The following is a 19,117-nucleotide window of genomic DNA, read 5'->3' as shown; positions in this document are numbered from 1 at the left end:
TGGAGCCTTGCAGCCTACAAGAGGGAAGTCATTCATGTTGTTGAGGTATTGCTGTACACAACACAGCACACTACATGTTTGATGGACAGACAGACAGCTGCCTTATTAATTATTTAACCAGCACTGATTTCATTATCTGAGCCTAGTCCATTCAAAGATGTTTTTTTTTTTTTTTTTTTTTCCTAGCGTCACTTTATGGTTTCCTTCCTGTGTATATATGGAGATTGGCAGTGCCTGGCGTTATGTATGCATGTGTGCTCAAGATCAGAACTTTCCAGTACAAGCGCAGCTCTGTGAAAAAACACCCACACATCACGCCCTGGCCCTGGTTATGATCCATGACTGGGCAGGATGTGACTCTTCTACTACATCAGATAAAGTGCATTCCTCACAAGGCGAATTCGATGAATGACAGTCATCTTCACTTCACCACTCACCGAGAAGCAGTGGCTACTCACCACGTCAAATTCACCAAGCACAGCATGTAAAAGAAATATTTGAGCAACCTGTTTATTGAAGAAATTCCGCAAAGTCTTGATCAGGCTTCCCATTATGCAATTAGTTATCTTGGATATTTAATCTCTTCAAAGTTGATCACTGTTTTTATATTAAAGTTCATTTATGTAATTTTAGTGCTGTAGCTAACGTGATTATCTTTTTTTATTACCAATTAAATACAGATGATTTAGTTATTTAAAACCAAAAATCACAAATCTAAAGTTGCCTGTATACATTTTTTTTATTCCACAAACATTCAAACTCCAAAGTATATAAAGTTTTTCAATATTTCTATTTATGGAATTAATCAACAGCTCACCATAATTCAACAACTGCTGCTGTATTCCAATATTGTTGACTTAAAGGAAACACTGTGATTTTGAGTTTAATCCCCCCCCTCAAAAAAAAAAAAAAAAACTTGACCAGCATAGGGCATCAAGCTGCAAGTTGCCAGCCAGCAGGGTGACAGCACCTCGGATATTTATATTGATATATATATTTCTGTAGGAGCAGGATGGGCAGCAGGGACATCTTCTCCCACCACCTCCACCTCCTTCTGCCTGACCCAGTGAAACATGCAGATGAGTGCTGTTGATATGTGCCAGTTGAATTGGGGGGGTGTTATGAGATTATCAGCTCAGGATGGATGATAATGGCGCTGTTACTGAGCTCTTGCAGGTTTTCTGCACCTGGGCCACGCTGCTCATCTGTCCTGCGGATGAGATATTACCACGTACAGGTAAATCTGCTCTCTGAGGCTGAAGCTAATGTGTCCCTGCTTAGCTGAAAGATGGATCACTGGGGGCTCCTAACATCCTGCTGTGCCCAGAGACCTTAGTGCGTCAGGTGCTTTGGCTAATAATTGATAGATTTGGAGAGGCGGCGTGTGGCGGGTTCACAGCCGGCTGACTGCACTCCACAGTCCGCTTTTTGACCGCCCAGAGCCTCCCAGCATGGTGAAGTGAAGTCTGGAGTCTAGACCTGGACTCTGAGGCCGGTATCTTCAGGCACCATGGAGGCTTGGCTCCCCCTCCTCTTGACATTTCTCGCCCTCGCACCTGCGGCCGCCAAGCCCAACGCCGGTCTGAGGACCTGGAGCCGCTTCAGGAAGCTGCCCTACCCCGGAGACCAGGCTTTCCTCCACAAAACCTTCCCCGGGGACTTCATATGGGCGGTGGGCACCGCTGCCTACCAGGTGGAGGGCGCGTTTGAGAAGGACGGGAAGGGGCTCTCCATCTGGGACACCTTTACGCGCGGTGGGAACCGGATGGCCACCGGAGACGTCGGCAGCGACAGCTACCACAACATCCGCGCCGACGTCCGGGCCATCAGGCAGCTGGAGGTCAGCCACTACCGCTTCTCCCTGTCCTGGTCCAGGATTTTCCCCAACGGCACCCGAGGGAGCTACAACGAGATCGGCACCAACTATTACCGGACTCTGATCAGGAAGCTGAAGGAGAACCGCGTCCAGCCGGTGGTGACGCTTTACCACTGGGACCTGCCCGACCACCTGCAGCAGACCCTGGGCGGCTGGAGCAACCCGGACCTGGTGGAGATCTTCAGGGACTACGCCGATTTCTGCTTCCAGACCTTCGGGGAGGACGTGAAGTACTGGATCACCATCGACAACCCGTTTGTGGTGGCCCGGCACGGGTACGGCACCGGGGTGGTCGCCCCCGGGATCAAAAACGACCCGGATCTCCCGTTCAGGGTCGGACACAATCTGCTGAAGGTCGGTGGATTTACTTTTATTCATCATCTCAGAAATGTTTCTAACTTCTAATCATTGCTGATCAAAGCAGCACCGAAGCATTGACTTGTAATACAGAATTCATAATATAATATTATAGTGTAGCTGTTGGCAGATGTGTCTGAATTTATTTGTAATAATTTAAAATATATTTAGTAACTGTTGTCATACGTACATTGTAATGGCCTTAAATGTGTACTTTATTGGGTTTTGTGAAGAGCATATTCTTTGTGGTAAAAGTAAAGCACATAGACTAAATGTTATTATTATTTACTATTACGACTGATCTGTGAGTTTAATTGTTGCAGCTGGTGGAGCAATCTGTTGAGTTGTTATGTACATTTTTGTTATCTTAAAATGAGCTTACTTTACACAATCCTCTCTTTCTCTTTTTCCATCAGGCTCATGCAGCTGCATGGCATCTCTACGACCGCCACTACCGACCCCTTCAGCAGGGTAAAGTGTCCATGGCTCTGTCCTCTCACTGGATCAAACCCAGCCGCACCAGCCTGGAGAGCCTGCGAGAGTGCCAGTGCTCCCTGGATCACGTCCTGGGCTGGTTTGCACGGCCGCTGTTCACAGACGGCGACTACCCTCCCTGCATGAAGGCCAGACTGGGCTCACGGCTGCCCACCTTCACGCAGGAGGAGAGGGAACAGGTGAGGGGAACGGCTGACTTCTTCGCCCTCTCCCATGGGGCCACCCTGAGCTTCCAACTCATCAACGACAGCCTGAAATTTGGGCAGCAGGAGGATCTGGACCTGAGGATGCTGCTGTACTGGGTGAACGCTGAGTATGACAAGCCGCCCATCTTCGTGGTGCAGAGCGGATGGTAGGTGTGGCTGTTGTCTTGTTAGATCTGTGCGTTTATGACTTTGCTCCTGTGTTGTGTAGGATTAAATCTGGAGTGTCATGTCACTGCTGCTCAACACAGGTATGTTCTCGGCAACACCAAGACAGAAGACCCAAAACACATGTACTACCTCAAGAGGTTCATCGCAGAGACTCTAAAATGTGAGTAATGATGCAGCATGACGGTCCAAATTTTTCCCATTACTAACATGAGCCTGAATCATTTTTCACAAAACTGAAAACCGCAGTTGAGTAATGATATTGACTTAAATCTGGACTGACCATCTGTCTGTGTTTGCCGTGCAGCCATTGTCATAGATGGAGTGAATGTTATTGGATACACAGCCTGGTCTCTCATCGACGGCTTCGAGTGGCACAGAGAATATGGGATACGACGAGGACTTTACTATGTTGATTTCAACACTCCAGACGTGAAGAGGGAGCCAAAGACATCTGCCACCTTTTACAGGCAAATAGCATATCTGAGTTGTCATTTTGACAAGAGTAGACATGACTCCAGGATTCTCCACCAGGCCATCAGAGTTACACTGTAGCCCCAACACTTATCAAATATCAACAAATATCTCATCACAATTGGCCCTAATTTATTACTGAAGTTTGTTCCTGTTTGAAGCCAGTGAAGGAGCAGAGAACAAATTCATCATGCAGCAAACATTTATATTTGATAAACCCGTCCATTAACTTGCATTTTTCTGCTGCAGGTAAATAATTGAAAGCTTTTCTGTCACAGTTGCTTCAGTTCAAAATGTCCTCCCTTAAGTGACTATCACATTTAGATAGAACGAGAATAAATATTTATATTCATTACACACAGTTTTAAACCCAGAAACAATGTCCAAAATATTAAACAAGTTTAATTAAACCGTTGGATCCATTTTGAATAATTTAGAAATATGTGATAGTTTTAAAATTTGGTTTCGAAGGAACTCCAGTTGTGGTTTTATTTCCATCTTTTTTCATAATATTCTGCTTGTAATGTGATGCTGCCTCACTGTAATGGAGATAGTTTTCACAGTTGGCATCGCTGCTCCTGAGGTGATTATCACTTGTTATTCCCAAAGGAACGTCATCCAGAGGAACGGTTTCCCTGAACTTCCCGAGAACAGGCCAGCACAGGGAGTCTTCCCATGCGATTTTGCCTGGGGGGTGTCGGCCAACTCCATACAGGTAGATGTTTTTGTCTTATGGATTTGTGTTTGTCAAAGGAGAAAAGAATCATGGGAGGTCAGCTGTAACACATTGGACAGAGATAAGAGAAAATTCAGAGATTCAGTGGAAACTTGATTAATATTTAGTGAAATGTCATGATTAGAAAGCATGCTGTATTTTGTCTTTTCTATATCAGCTCTGCATATCGTGAATAATTAACTCAAAGCCCAACTGGATATTCTTACTGTTATTACTTCATTTTCATCGAGTGCTGTGAACAAGCAAATGGAAAAAGAGTAATTCCTCCCCTCCTTGACTAAGTTATGTCATGTCCATTACATTATTTGAAACTTGCTGTTTTCATGGTGAAAGTCCAGTTCAGAAGCAGCCACAACAATGAATCCTCCCTTAATCATAAACCACATAGCCTGACAGCTAAGGCCAACTGCTACTATTTGCCCTATTTGGCCCATATTAGCAATTGCGTGTATCGAGCAAATACATTGATAAAGAGTTGTGGTGTTTATTTTTTTCCCCCCTCCTATTTTACCCTTTGTCATAGGTGGAGACCATGCCCAGTCAGTTTGCAGACCTCAGTGTTTACCTTTGGAATATCTCTAACAACGGAGCGCTGACGAAGCTGGAGGGCCTCAGCGCACCACCTTTACGCCGAACCACACACTGTGCTGACTACGCCTCCATCCGACAACAAGTCTGTCTTCCTGCCACATTTATCTTTCAGCGGGTTTTATGGCACATCAGGCACATTTCAAACGCGTCCTGTTTTCCCTTTAATCCCTGATTAGCTTAATACAAATTTATACTTTGTGATCCTGAGCTGGAGTATTTTTTTGTGGGATGTCAGTGAGGGGTTTTCGTCCTTTTAATAAATAAATAAATAAAGAAAAAGGCAATGACGATGAAAAAACGATTTTCTCAGTAATAGCTATAGCATCATTTATCAAATGATCAAATGGCTCATTGGCTCTTCCACACAGTTATTGATCCCATATCTGAAGGTATTGGGCAACAAGCTTCCAAACTAAAAAAGCTGAAGATTTGTTTTTCTACAGTTTGTATGTTATTCAAAGTCTTCCTCCCTCGCTGAAGGTGGATGACATCCGTCTGATTGGGGTGAACCATTTCCACTTTTCTCTGAACTGGTCAGCTCTGGTGCCCACGGGTGACGTGGCCCACCCTAACACCACTCTGCTGGGCTACTACCGCTGCTTTACCCGTCAGCTGCTGAAGGCCAACATCACACCTGTTGTAACTTTGTGGCACCACACTCGCCAGCGCAGCAGCCTGCCGGCGCCGCTGGACAACGCCAACAAGTGGCTGAACAGGTCAGACACTGTGATGATGTAGAGGCGAAAGCAATTTATCTCCCATGGCTTTTATGTTTGACACCTGAAGGGGGATAAAAACCAAGACACAAGTTGGCAGATCTAAAGAATAACAGCCATCTGTGTTTGATTATAGGTTATTACAATTTCACAGACTGCTCCTATGTAAAAAAAAAAAAAAAGAAAAAGCAACCAGTTTTCCGAGGAAATGCCACCCTCTCTTGCTGTCAACATAAAAACAGCACCATTTCACTTATATTCACAGATGAATGCCAGTGGAAAAAACAAGCCCAGTAAACATTTTAAATTGCTGGCCGTGTTCATTCCTTATTTTCAACACACCCCACAGTGTGCTGAACCTTTGGGTTCCCTCTCAGTTCCTCATACATACTGTATGTGTCGACTATCGGTGGTAACCGCAGCCCATCGTTCCACCGGAATACAGAGATTTCACTGAGACTGTTGATCATATTTCATATTCATGATTTCAAATTAATTATACATTTCATTTATCTGCATTTCCATGTTCCATGAATGTTGTTGTGACAATGGAAATAAGCCAAGCCAAACTTACCTTGCATAAATGTGTAATGTTGTAGCAAACCTGTTAACAAGCTCATCACTATCATCATTCACATCATCATTAATTTCCTCACATGTATTAATATAACTGTTTGAAAGTCACATTGTGTAATTAATTATGCTTATTGTGATGTATGTTGACTTTGTGCTACATCTACAACTAATGAATGTTTTTGTTATTAATTAATGTGCTGAGTAAATATTTGTTGGTACAGTTTCCCAACATTTAAATGAATTAATTCAGTTTGTTTGTGCTGTTTGACAAAGAGCTCACAACAAGCTTACTATTATTATGGGAGCCACAGTCTGTTTTGTCTTTTGTCAGCGTGTTCAACAGTGAATCTGTTGATTGGCTGATCAGTTAACAAACTCATCTTTTCAGTGCTGTTCTCTTTATTAAAACCTGTGACTGACCCCTGATTCTTCCACATATGATACAAACATTTCCACATTTCACCATTTTCTCAGGGAGACTCCAGAGGCCTTCGCAGACTATGCCAGACTTTGCTACAGAGAACTCGGTGCCCATGTGAAGATGTGGATCACCCTGAATGAGCCCAATGACGAGATGGTGAGCTACCAGGAGGGCCATCAGATGCTGCGGGCGCACGCTCTGGCTTGGCATGCGTACCACCGCGAGTTCAGACAGACGCAGGGAGGACAGGTGGGTCCGCTGTAGAGGTCTTTTTTAATTAGTGGTTTATGAGTTAATAAGTCTTTTAAAAATGATCTGCTAAATTCAGATTTTACTGTAAATGTTGTTTATGCTTGTACTACTATTTTACCCAAACAAATGACTCTTTATTGTTAATTTCATTGTGCATTCAAGGACTTGATATTGCTTTTGAAACTGCAGATATAATCAGTGAGGTGCAGGTGGAATCACTTTTGTCTGAAATGTTTGATGTGTCTCAGGTGTCTCTGGCTCTGCACATGGACTGGGTGGAGCCAGCCTTCTCATTCAGCCGTGAAGATGTGGAACCGGCTAAAAGGGTTTTAGACTTCCGCATCGGCTGGTTTGCAGAGCCAATCTTTGGCAGCGGCGACTATCCCCTGGGAATGAGGAGCTGGCTGCGTCAGCTCAACTCACTTGAGTATAAATACATTCATACATCAGCACAGTTACTTTGCTCTAGCTGTAGAACAAATAAAGCTGTTTATCGTGACAATAGAGAAACTTGAACAACTCTGTAATTTTATGCAACTTAGATTGTAACAGGATTTACGGGACAGATTTATACTGGGAGTTTTCAAAATGTGTGAATGGAATACAAAGCAACTTAACGTGCTAAACAGAACGGGCCTGTGGGGAAAGAGATTTTATTGGTTAGGCCCTTTAGCCTTTTCAGAGGCAGCTCCTTTTGTTGGTTTAGCCACTGCGTTCCCAGCTGAAAGATCTTCAAAATGTGTGGATGAACTGAATTTGACAGCCATGATCCCTCCTGGATAAGAAAAGGCTTCTGTGATTTTACTTTATTTTATTTATTTATTTTTTTTTTGTGTGTGCAGCCTGACTCAACTCTAGAGTTTCAGGGAGGAGGATTTGTGCTCTCAGAACCCAAGCAGCTGATTATTAATGATCTAAGTCTTTACTTTCAACCCAGCTCTTAATTAAATGAAAGTGTATCAGCTTGTTTGTGGTTAGAGGTCAATTTAGGAGCCCATAAATGTTTTGTCATTATTATTCAGTATGCACAGTTAGTACTTGATGTGAAGCCTAAACTAATAACCTGCTGTTATATCTCCTGTGCGTGTTTCCACAGCTTGCCAGTCTTCAACGAGGAGGACAGACAGCTGGTTAAAGGGACTTACGACTTCTTTGCCATCAGTCACTTCAGCACCAAGTTGGTGACACATGCCAAAGAGGACTCGTAAGACAGTTATTTCCCTTTATTTAGACAGTGACAGACAGAAAAAAGAGGAGAGAGAGAGAGAATGAGAATGAGAATTGAGTATGAGCCTCTGTATCATCTCCATGACTACAGGTACACCTACACAGCAATGCTAGAGGTCCAACACATGATCGACACCACGTGGATAATGTCCCCGAGGCCTGTAGTGCCCTGGGGCCTGAGGAAAGCCCTGAACTGGGTGAGAGTTGGGGGGTCGGTCTGAATGACTGATTGATTGTTGGCAATAATTTCTGATTCAGACTTGACTTATCATGTCTGAACCTGTGCAGTTACAAAGTAACCCTAACTCTCCATACTGTAAAGCAGTAAACACACCTCAGGCAGGATGAAATTGTAACTCTACCTTGCAAGTACAACCTTGATGTCACATATTTTAATGTTCTACTTCACTCAAAAATGTGTTTTGATTTATCTCTGATATTGAATGACATATCTTCACAATACATAAATCCACAGTACAAAGGCACTGCAAATGGGCTTTTCAAAAAAAAAATAGCAGAAATATTATTTGGATAATCATCCGTTGTTGATTTTATAGTGACAGATAAAGGCACAATGAAGCCTTCAGAATATCTAACCAGGTTATTATTTTTAAGTCTTTTGTGGAGGTGATCTTCTAACGGTGAATTTGCTTGTTGGCTGTGAAAGGTGAAGGAGCACTACTCTCATGTGCCTGTCTATGTGATGGCCAACGGAGTGCAGGAAGACCCAGCCCGCTTCAAAGACAGCCTCAGAGTCTACTACCTGTACAACTACATAAATGAGGCGCTGAAAGGTGAGCGTGCAGACACGTTTCTACAACTCACCTTGGAGCCACATTATTATAACTACCACATTTGTGTCATTAATTGTTCAGGGGTGACTGAAGTTTTCCTCCTTACTGGCAGAACGTTCATGACGCAGCCTCTGCAGAGCTTAAATATTAGACAACTCACTGACCTCTGAATAGTCAGCTGACTTAGAACAAACACACAAAATATCAACAGACGAACATGCTCCACATGAATTATTGAGTCAAGGTTGCGTCCTATCTCGTTACTTGTCCTTGTAAAGTTTGTTGGTTTCACTCTGGTGAACAGTTTTCAGTTTATCGACTCACACTCAAACTTTGCAGTGTCATATGTTGTTATTGAAAGTTGTAGTGAGCTTTGTCGCCACTAAGTGGCAACATTCACAGAGTTGTAATCCAATGAAACACATATATAGATATAGATAGATAGAACACCTCATGTTTGGTCGTCTCCTCAGCCTACACTCTGGATGGGGTAAACCTGAAGGGGTACTTTGCCTATGCCCTGAGCGACCAAAGGGACCCGGGGTTCGGCTTGTACGGCCAAGTCCATGAAGAGGTCATCATCAAGGTCTCACTCTCCAACTACCGCAACATTATTCAGCACAACGGCTTTCCCATTCAGGGAGCTGCACCCCAGCAGTGTCCCAGCCTCCCACAACCCTGCCTGGGCTGCCATGTGCTGGAGAAGAGGCCTGTGGTGGGCTTCCTGACTCTGGTGGGTTCAGGTGTGCTGATCACTCTGGGCCTCATCATCTACTACACAGCCAAGAGACACAAGGAGTGATACTGATGACTCTGTAGGATCTGTTTTTGTGCATTTTTATGAATGACTCATAAGAGATGAAATTGAGCTGATTCAGCAGAGTTCATGTCAGCAATTAATTGTTCTTGTTTTCACTTACATGACATCAGAATTAAGTGCTAAGTGATGAAATCGTCCTCACGTTTTAGGTGTTATAGCTTTAATTAAATGTTGTGAAGTTGGTGTAAATTTGTCACAGAGCCGTTGACATGTTGAACAGCTGATGGATCCATAAACATGTGATGAGTGATATTTTTTAGATCTCTTAAATACTCTGTTCCTCCATTTTTCAGAGTGACTAATGAGGAATTACAGCTTGTTGGATAAATGACTTGATAGTTCATTTTCTTCCATCACAGCTCAACTCATGACAGGATCATCAAGAGCTCTGGCAGTTTGTCCAATTCCACTTCTGAGTGGTCAAACTTACAAGGCATCAGTCACACTGACATTGGACACATTGGGAAAATCAAGTTGCACCTAATCAAATCCAGAAGGCGGCATAGGAAGAACTTTTCTGAACATTTTCCTTGAATCTGTGCAGCTCAGAAATTCAAGCATTACCCTTTAAGGCCTTTGTTTTGTGCACTCATCATGTCATTGTCAATTTTCCATAGCAATCAACAAAGTTTATCAGAGTGAGACTTGTGGAAGGTAAATTTTACAGCAATGATCCCTTCTTTATGAATTACTAAATATGTTTCTAAAATGTTAAATTGAACAGCTCGTGCAGTTTTGCAGCTAAACAATCTCATCACTGCTTAGCTGACAAAACTGCTTCAACAAGGGCAAAAAAAAAAACCAAGCTAACTGCAGTTTTTGGTAAATTAATTACCCTTCACTCTCATGCGTGCCATGTGTCTCATAATAGGAGCTCGAATGTATTATAGGACGTTTAGATTGCGTACTTTAATAGCCAGCAGTACTATAGTACACAAAAAAAAAATCTATTGTAATCTTCAATCTAGATTCGTAAGATGATGTCTCTTGTGCTTGCTGTACATTTTTATACAAACTATTTTCTGCTGAAGTCACTATCAAAGCTGCACTGTTTACATGTCATTTATACCACTAGAGGAGACAGTTTACAAACTTTCAAATCTGTCAGACGATCCAGATTCTTTCTGAGTCATCACCGTGCTTTACTGAATAATGTGTAAATATAGAGAAAGTCTGCAGACAGTGTTGCTGAGGCAGAAGGCAAAGACACCAGAAATTAGTGAGTGCTTTCTAAACCCGTGCCAAAAAAATAAAAAATAGCACACCCATTCAAGTCCATTCAATCTCAAAACATCATGGCATCCAGACCGTCCTCCATGAACTTTTTATAGACGGCCATGAACTTGGCGATGAACGCCTCTAAGTGGTAGATAGCTTTGCTGCCCATCTGCAGCCTGTGTTCATAGTAAGCAGCCATGTGGGCCACCTCCGTCTTTAGATGACCGTCACAGTTATTCAACAGCTCTGTCACCAGTCCCTGTTAAAGGAGCAGACAAGGACAATTAATACTCATTATATTACTGGACCTCTGAAGGGAGTGGAGGTGTGGTCTACCTTCATAATGATGTCAGGAGGAATGCAGTGAGTCAGCAGCTCGTACAGCCGGGCTCGAACCTCCAACAACCTGTAAACAATTACGGATGGTGTTTCAAATCTCATTAACTTTCTCCAGCCTGACCAGCTTCTCCCTCTTTGCCTTTCTTACCTCTGAGGGCTCTGCTGGCTGACAATGGCATTAGCTGTTTCTCTGAGGTACACTTCCCAGTCCGTCTCTGGGACATCTTGTTCCACTGAGAATGGATACCTGAAAAGGATTAACAGACATCAATGCTAACTGAAAGCATACTTTTCATTTAGACTTCACACCAATCCATGGATTATGCTGTGATCAAATGATTTTGTTAACACTCACTGTTGCACTCTGCAGGCCTCACACATTAAAAGAGCTTTACGAAGGTTGCGTCCAGACTTCTCACTGATTTGTTTGGCCAGCTCAGGCGGAAGGAGCAATCCCTCTTTTTTACAGACTGCTGTCAGAACACTACAGACCTGGAAAACAGGAAAAACACCAAAGGTGAAAAATGTACCAATCATTGTTTCACTTTGAACAGTGAAGGCTTTCCAACATGCTACATTCAGATGATCGTTAAGTACATTCATGATAAATCTTCCTCTTACCTCCTCAGTGCTCGGCAGGGGAACTCTGATACTCAGACAACGACTGCGAATCGGCCCAATGACCCTGGAGGTGGAGTTGGAGCAGAGGATTAGGCGGCAAGTGGCCATGTACTTTTCCATTGTCCGACGCAAAGCATGCTGGGCATCCTTCGTGAGTCTGTCCACCTCCGTTAACAACACAACTGAAAAGAAAAGTGTGGAAATTACTACAAGATATTACAATATTACAGCTCTGCAAAGCTCGTAGATTTGAAGAAAAACGATGTCTGGCATTGACAGGTTAAAAGGTACAAAGGACTGAGTGTTTCCTACCTTTGAACTCTCTCTGGGTGCTTGACTGAATCTGCTGAGACTGAGCCACAGTTTTAATTAGCTCTTGAATCACCACACGGTCTTGGTTTCCTGCGTCACTGTACAACAACAGAAGAAATTGTACTCAGGTCTCACAATATGTCGAAATCCTGAAGTAAAGCAAAACGGCCTAATTTTTCATTTCCAAGTCGTTACCTTGCGTTGACCTCCAAATGATAGTTGCTTGCTATTGTGTTGATCTCAATTTTCTTCTTTGAAGGAGCCTGCAAAAAACAAACAAGCACTAAGATATAGTTGCAGCTGTACTAATGAAGACAGAGTAGAGATGGCTATAGATTATGGGCTGCTGATTTCATCTCTCACCACGATGGTCTGGTGCTCGATGCGGAGCTTCTCCACTCCAGCTCCATACAGCTCCCTCAGCAGACACATGATGCGGGTCTTTTTTCCTGCACCCGATGGACCGTACACCAACAAGTGAGGAAAGTCACCACACTGGACCTGAAACAAGCATTTACAGAAGATCATGTTGGTGATGTTTCCGAATTAGATTAGGTCACAGGAACCTGGAAAATAGAAGACATTTAGAGAAAAATGGACAGAGTGAGTTGTCCCTTGCCTTGCATCCAACCTCATTCAATTTTAGGCCCTCCTGCTAATATTTATGAATTTTGTTTAAATAAAATTTTCACTAAGAGACTTTGTGCACCCTCATTCCTCTTCCGGTACTTTCAAAATAAGAGTCTTCCCTACACTCTTCGCCACTCGCGAGATTTAATAGATTTAATTGTTGATGCATTTCCTCAAACATCCCTGAATACTTTAAAATTATTGCAAACGCTCTCAGCGGTCTGTCGCAGGGAGTTTGTTGTGAATATGAACATTATTATTGGTAAAAATTAGTGAAAGGCGACAGGCCGGAACATTGAGTTTAAGTAAATAACATTGACCACACACACACTCAACGAGGTGTCTGAACGTAATGCCACTTATATTAACACCAAACGATCAGCTGTCCGACTATAACCCGGTTTTTTTTAGCAGCTAGCCAGCACAAAGGCAGCCGGCTGTTTTCATCTGCGCAGCTTGATGCTAACGCTCACCAGGTTCTTCAGCTGAGCCGCCTGATCTTTGTGGTAGTCCAGCTTCCCGAGAGAAGTCGGACGATATTTGTCCAGCCACAGACTCATGCTGTTGTGATTTCAGTGCCCGTTTTCGGCCGAGTCGACAGCGGAGGACAGGAAGATAGCCGCTCCTCTCCCGCGAAATGTTGGCGCGCCGCCGTTCGCTCGCCGAGCTACGGAGAGCGGCAAGGGGACAAAACCTTCACAGGGCGATTGGTAAATGCGCCACACCGAGGTTGTTGTTGCTCCCCCGCCGTATAATTAAAACATTTCCTCTTGTGCACCGATACTAAGAGGGAAGTTACAGAAATGAGAAGAAACAGGTTTATTTTTGGCTGTTTTGTATAACAATGCTTGAAGAGCAAAAGCCAACGTGGTTAAAATGCGAACATTTGCCTTTTTTGAAATTTTTTTTGTATTTTCACCAGGATTCATCCAAATGTATAGAAAAAGAAAAACATATATATACACATACATATAATACATATAATATATGATGAGAGTTCATGTTTGTGTTTTAAACACTTCAACTGATGATAAAAAAAAAATAGCATACCTATTGATGTGAAGATAATCGTTGGTTTCAGCCTTGTTATTCTACTATGGTCAAAAAACTTCAATTCAATTCACGAATGAGTCACTGCTGTTTCGCTCCAAATGATCAGACTGCTCAGCGCTGGACATGAATTCATGCAATACAAAAACAGATGGTACCCAAGATAGAGTCCTGTTGTTATGTGGTTGTGTGAGTAGAGATTTGTGTGTACACAACCCAGGACAAACATTGTGTTACTGATAGAAGGTGTAGGGGATGATGAAGGTTTGAGCGAGGCCCACCACGGGTCAACTAACGCCCACTAACAAGTTAATCTTATTATATCCTATATGAAATTCGAGGGATAACATCTTTTCTTTATTGTTACAGATTTGTAGGTGTTTACACAGCGGGAGGAAAGCAGTCTGATACCACCAAGGAATGTGAGACAGTTAATCCAGTGCAACAAAAACAAAAGTTCACAATGTCACCGAGTTGTCATGCCAGAAAGTATGAGCTGGTAAAGATAATTGTATTCATTTTGTAAAAGGCCCTTTTTAAATGCTCTTATTTTAATCAACTCAGTTGTTTACGCAACAGTTAGATCTTGAGCTCTGCCAAACAACAAAGTTAATAATAAAAAAAGAAAGGTATAAAAAGCAGTTACCCCTTGGCAAGAAGATGAGGAGCAGAAAGTAATTTCAAATTATCATTCAGTGAGTAAGCAAGTAAACTTCTCTTTGACTTGTTTTATGACTCCATGTCCACAAATGTTTGTTATCAAAGTAGTTTTTACTATTTTCCACAGTATCCACAGTACACACTGCCAAGATAACTGAGTTTTGTCCCAGGGAACATCATTTACACAAGAAGGAGACACTCAAGCTGTTTTAGATACAGATGTGTGTAGCCATCAAATCTCACCTTGTCTTCCTCTCTGTGCTTTTCTTCAGCCTGACCTAGGTAACTATACCTCTCCATGACAGGAATGTTATATATGGAGGAGCGTGTCTCAGCAGGTTGGTGTTCCTTGTATTGAAAGGTTTGAGTTAAATTAACATGCATCCATCATCACAGCATTGTGGGACAGAGTGGCTTCTGAAGGGTGGTGTTTGAAGTTTATCAAGTTCCTGCAGGTACGTCAATTTATAAAGCTCATTCATAATACATCATTTAGGCTCATTAATAAGTGGTTGTAAAGGAATTGGCTGCCAGTTCCACTTGTGCTAATGCTGTGTGGGATTTGAAGAGTACTCTCTATTTTACATTCTGTGCAAGAAATACCTTTCACAGGTTCAGTTCACCAAAGAATATAATGAGACTTTCAGTGGCATTTGATTTATGGTCGTGTCTTAGATACATAGAAAGAATTATACAGCTGTAGAGTCTTTCAGATACTGTTTTATTATCCTAGAGTGGTGCAGATGAATTCCACCTATTGCTTCAGCAAATCCATCTGAAGCTTCTAGATACTTGAATGTCACTGGGGAGAAATGTTATGCTGTTTGTGTGTGATCACAGATTTAATACACTGTGCTCTTAACTCTTAACTCTCTTAACTTTCACCTTGACCAAGTCTTGACCAGACTTCTCCCCAGGACCTTCAGGGTGAAACATGCCTCAACAGGCAGAATCATCCTTAATGTCAACATACAAACGGCAGGTCTCTAGTCCTGACCATTGACCTTCCCTCCAATACATGAAATTCAATGTTTGCTGGCAAACTTGAAGGATTCCAAAGTCTGTCGACAGCTTTCTAAAGGCCATACGTTTCTTCTGTGATGATAAAAGCTCAGTCTGTTTTGCTCAATTGACAAAAAGTCTGAAATGAGAGAGCTTTAATGAGCATGTTGGAAACATTACCTCATATGTTGTCAAAGAAGAGCTGCCGAGGTGAGACATCCTTTGCCTCAAGCTGTATTAAACAGCAATGATTGAAAACGAGGAGTGTTGCACCACAGACCCCAAACTTTTAATCAAAATCTGTAAGACTAATGTACGTACAGCTTTTCAAACAGGTTCATCACTTTCAAACAGAACATTACATTCACTTCGGCTGCATCGTTTATCTTTTTTCTCTCTTCTGTATGTATGCATTCACATGAAAATGATCAGTCTCACTCAGTGCACATACCTACACACATACAGACACACACACTTGCACAAATGGCACAAACACCTGCATGTGGAGCTCCCTGTTTTCTTGTTGAGGTAATGTAGGAGGGAAAAGCATTCCTCAGCCCTTTCTTCTTCCCTCCTCCCCTCAAAGCTTTTCATGTTTTCAGACATAAACTTGCTCTTTCTGAACCATCTGTGTCATGCAGCTTACGAGCCCTGAGTCACATCGACTGAATGTTTGTGTCCCCTCCTGGTACTTCAGCCTGCTGTGTTCTTGGAAGATACATCCGTATAAAGACATCTGGTATGTTGAACTATTCTGTTTCTTTAAAACTTCCTATAATAACCTTAACAGTTTTTTGTTAAGAAAATGGTCAAAGTAGAAAATACGTATTTATTTTGAAATGTTGAATATTTACTGGTATTAATTGAATCAGTGAGTGTACAGTTAAAAAAAAAAAATCTCAGACGATCTGACACATGACTGTCAAACAAACATCTCTCTGCGTGTCTCTATGAATATTTTGTAGACAAGGACATTCATGTTTTAAACACACAGGCTACCTGAGTTTTAGAGTTTTTAAAGAATTTCCAGGATTTTTAACTCAGAAGTGTGAAAGGCAACAAAAACACATCAAGCGAGGGAAGGGTGTGTTTGCTTCAGCCAAAAATATCCATCAGGAAAAAACAATGGGTTTGAAAAAAAAAAAAGAAAAGGAAAGAAAAAGACAAATGACAGCTACAGAGTGGAAGTCTGAGCCATTTGTAGACATGGTGACAATCTTTGACTTGAGCCAATCATATATCCCACTGGCCTTATATACTGTTGAAGTTCACAACTTCAAAAGGCAAAATGTAAAAATTATATAACATTAAAATTACACATTGTTTAAAAAACAGCTGTCCAAGCAGCGACATCATCCTTCTAAGGCAACACACATAAACCCAGACATGTGCACACTCACTTAGTGAAACATATGGGACTGAATTATAGCTGAATATATTCCACAGTGTGCATGTGTGAACATGAATCAATCCGTCCAAATTTACATTGGGCCTCTTTTTTTCTTTCTCTTCTTCTCCCTCCAGCTCAGCCACCAAAGGAATTTTCTGGGAAATCTTAATGTGACCAAAAATATAACAATTTATCACCCATAGCTGCATATGAGCAATTTAACAATCTGTTAATTTATCCCATAAGCAACACCAGAAAAATACTTTGAGATAAAGACAGATTGCGTCGTAATGCATGACGGTCCAGTAGCTGCACTGCCTGTTCAGCAGCAGCCTAACAGGCATCTTTACCCCCAGGCTGTCGGTGTCCCTCTGGACCTGCAAGGTCAAGTTCCCCTCCTGACCCAGAGAAGAACCATGCCTGAGCCTGTTCCTCAGCTCAGCTGTTCTCCAGATCCTGTGGCCAGTTATGGTCAAAGACAGACGGAGCTGCAGACGGACCATAACTCCTCTTGTCATATATCTAAGCCTGATTTGAAGCAGAATGGACACCGTGGAAGCAGTCATAGCTCAGACGTGGCTCCTGGAGCAGGTCAGGACATGGAGGCTGGTCACGGCAACTCTCCGATGGAGGCACATGATGGAGCCACAGTACCTCAGCAAAAAGATGGGAGCACCTCTGAGACTGCATGTCTTGCCTTTGCCCCGGCAGTGGATAAAAGTAGTTTTAGCCATCTGGCAGAATCTGTGAATGCATCAGAAGATCTGCTCAGAATAGTAAAGCACCACCCGAGTGTCATTGTGTTCTGCGACCATGACAGCAGTTCTGACACCCAGGCAGTCTCGGCCAACGGCTGCTCTGATGCTGGTGAATCCTCATCATCCAGCACGGAGGAAGGAGAGGGTGACAATAACGATGAGGACGATGATTTTCCCAAGACGTTACAATATAAGGAATTCCTGGTCAGTCGTCACCGTAGAAACTTGAGCAGGAACAGGAAGTGCTTGAGGAAGAGACAGGAGGCCCAGCCTAGCAGCGCTGCATCTGGCTGGCAAAAGCCCCTCGATGAGGGTAAACCTGAGTTCACAGGTAGCCAGAAGGAAGAGGAGAACAATGGGAAACAGGTAAGAAAAACAAGAAAGGAGTCGTGTGATAACACAGACAAAGAAGTTTTACTAACCGTGTAGACTTGGCCAGAGAAAGCACCTCAGTAGCTGCATGTTTGTGTTAGAGACTGAACCCTTTAACACTGTGTTCAGATGAAAGATTCAACTTTCCCAGTAAGCCACGATATCATAATCCAGGATGTTTACTTCATCATTCACACCTGTGTGCATGTATATACGCACTGGGGGGGGGGGGGCAAATATGTGTTGCTCTTTTGTCCCACTAGAGGGCAGCAATTTCAAATGGTTTGCATCAGGAGTTTATTTTTTCTTGTGGCTCCAGGTCAGTAGAAGGTCTCCAGACATCATATCACACCCCATGTCAACAACTTTGAATAAATGAATTTTTTATATAAGTTTGGAAGATCCCAAAATTCTGAGATGTAGACGTGCAGCCATAACGTCCCCACTTCTGGCTAAACGCCTTTCCTGTAATTATCCTCCTCTCGCTCTCCATGTTTCTTGTGCATCTTTAATGCAGATGTTGGAAAAAAAAAAAAGGGGATATTTTGGCAGGTATACCTTCGATCATAAATTCCTCTCCTGGTTCTCGCTGTTTATCTTCTCCTCCCAGCATGCACTTCATCACTTCAGGCAACGTTTAGTGTGAGTGTGGCCCTGACTGTGTTCTCACACCTGCCAGCCGCTGGCACGTTCCCATAGCGGCCCTCTGGCAATCTGCACACTCTTCTGCCCCAGCTTGGCCCGAAATGAAAGGCCTCGTTCTCCTTATACTTCTCGTTCTCGGAGTTTGACCAAGTGGCTTTTAGAGTCACTTATGGACGGACTCAGGCCAATGCTCATTTGAATACCTGTTAAGTCAACGAGGCCTCCATTGTGCCTCCACATTCTTTGAATATTTTGGCTCAGGCAGTTTCATCACCTTCCTCAAAGTGGGCAACAACTTTTCCCCCCCAAAAAAATAATAATTTGAGGAATTTAGAGTAAAGGAACGAGTTATTAAACAGTATTTAAAGTGAAATGAGGCTTACCAGCTTTGGCCTGAATGCCAGAGTCTGATCT

At 42.7% G+C, this 19,117-nt stretch overlaps 2 protein-coding genes across 2 annotated transcripts; one reads left to right on the top strand and one right to left on the bottom strand.

Annotated features, from left to right (window-relative positions):
- Positions 1-1,508: 1,508 nt before the first annotated feature.
- On the top strand, positions 1,509-9,688 carry kl (klotho). Its single transcript, XM_029518799.1, has 13 exons — positions 1,509-2,230; positions 2,650-3,080; positions 3,183-3,262; positions 3,407-3,569; positions 4,183-4,288; positions 4,833-4,982; positions 5,381-5,616; positions 6,667-6,862; positions 7,114-7,292; positions 7,962-8,069; positions 8,184-8,289; positions 8,760-8,886; positions 9,360-9,688. The coding sequence occupies exons 1-13, from the start codon at positions 1,511-1,513 to the stop codon at positions 9,686-9,688; spliced, it is 2,931 nt and encodes a 976-aa protein (XP_029374659.1). The 5' UTR covers positions 1,509-1,510.
- rfc3 (replication factor C (activator 1) 3) lies at positions 8,228-13,478 on the bottom strand. Its single transcript, XM_029518800.1, has 9 exons — positions 13,300-13,478; positions 12,560-12,697; positions 12,392-12,459; positions 12,197-12,294; positions 11,885-12,066; positions 11,619-11,755; positions 11,412-11,510; positions 11,261-11,330; positions 8,228-11,183 (listed from the first exon to the last, which is right to left on the bottom strand). Exons 1-9 carry the CDS (start codon positions 13,384-13,386, stop codon positions 10,992-10,994), a joined length of 1,071 nt encoding a protein of 356 aa, XP_029374660.1. The 5' UTR covers positions 13,387-13,478; the 3' UTR covers positions 8,228-10,991.
- Positions 13,479-19,117: the final 5,639 nt, after the last annotated feature.

This window comes from Echeneis naucrates, chromosome 14 (genome assembly GCF_900963305.1).
Source record: "Echeneis naucrates chromosome 14, fEcheNa1.1, whole genome shotgun sequence".
In the NCBI taxonomy this organism is placed as follows: domain Eukaryota; kingdom Metazoa; phylum Chordata; class Actinopteri; order Carangiformes; family Echeneidae; genus Echeneis; species Echeneis naucrates.
The sequence above is the reverse complement of the archived record's forward strand: the minus strand, read 5'-3'. Positions and strand labels throughout refer to the sequence as shown.

Bases quoted from the DNA above. Each gene is read 5' to 3' on its own strand.
- kl (XM_029518799.1), top strand. From the start codon at position 1,511: ATGGAGGCTTGGCTCCCCCTCCTCTTGACATTTCTCGCCCTCGCACCT. The intron at 7,293-7,961 runs GTATAAATACAT...GTGTTTCCACAG, and splicing joins CGTCAGCTCAACTCACTTGA to CTTGCCAGTCTTCAACGAGG. The intron at 8,070-8,183 runs GTAAGACAGTTA...CCATGACTACAG, and splicing joins ACACATGCCAAAGAGGACTC to GTACACCTACACAGCAATGC.
- rfc3 (XM_029518800.1), bottom strand. From the start codon at position 13,386: ATGAGTCTGTGGCTGGACAAATATCGTCCGACTTCTCTCGGGAAGCTG. The intron at 12,460-12,559 runs GTGAGAGATGAA...TGTTTTTTGCAG, and splicing joins TCGAGCACCAGACCATCGTG to GCTCCTTCAAAGAAGAAAAT. The intron at 11,756-11,884 runs GTAAGAGGAAGA...CCTGTTTTCCAG, and splicing joins CCCTGCCGAGCACTGAGGAG to GTCTGTAGTGTTCTGACAGC.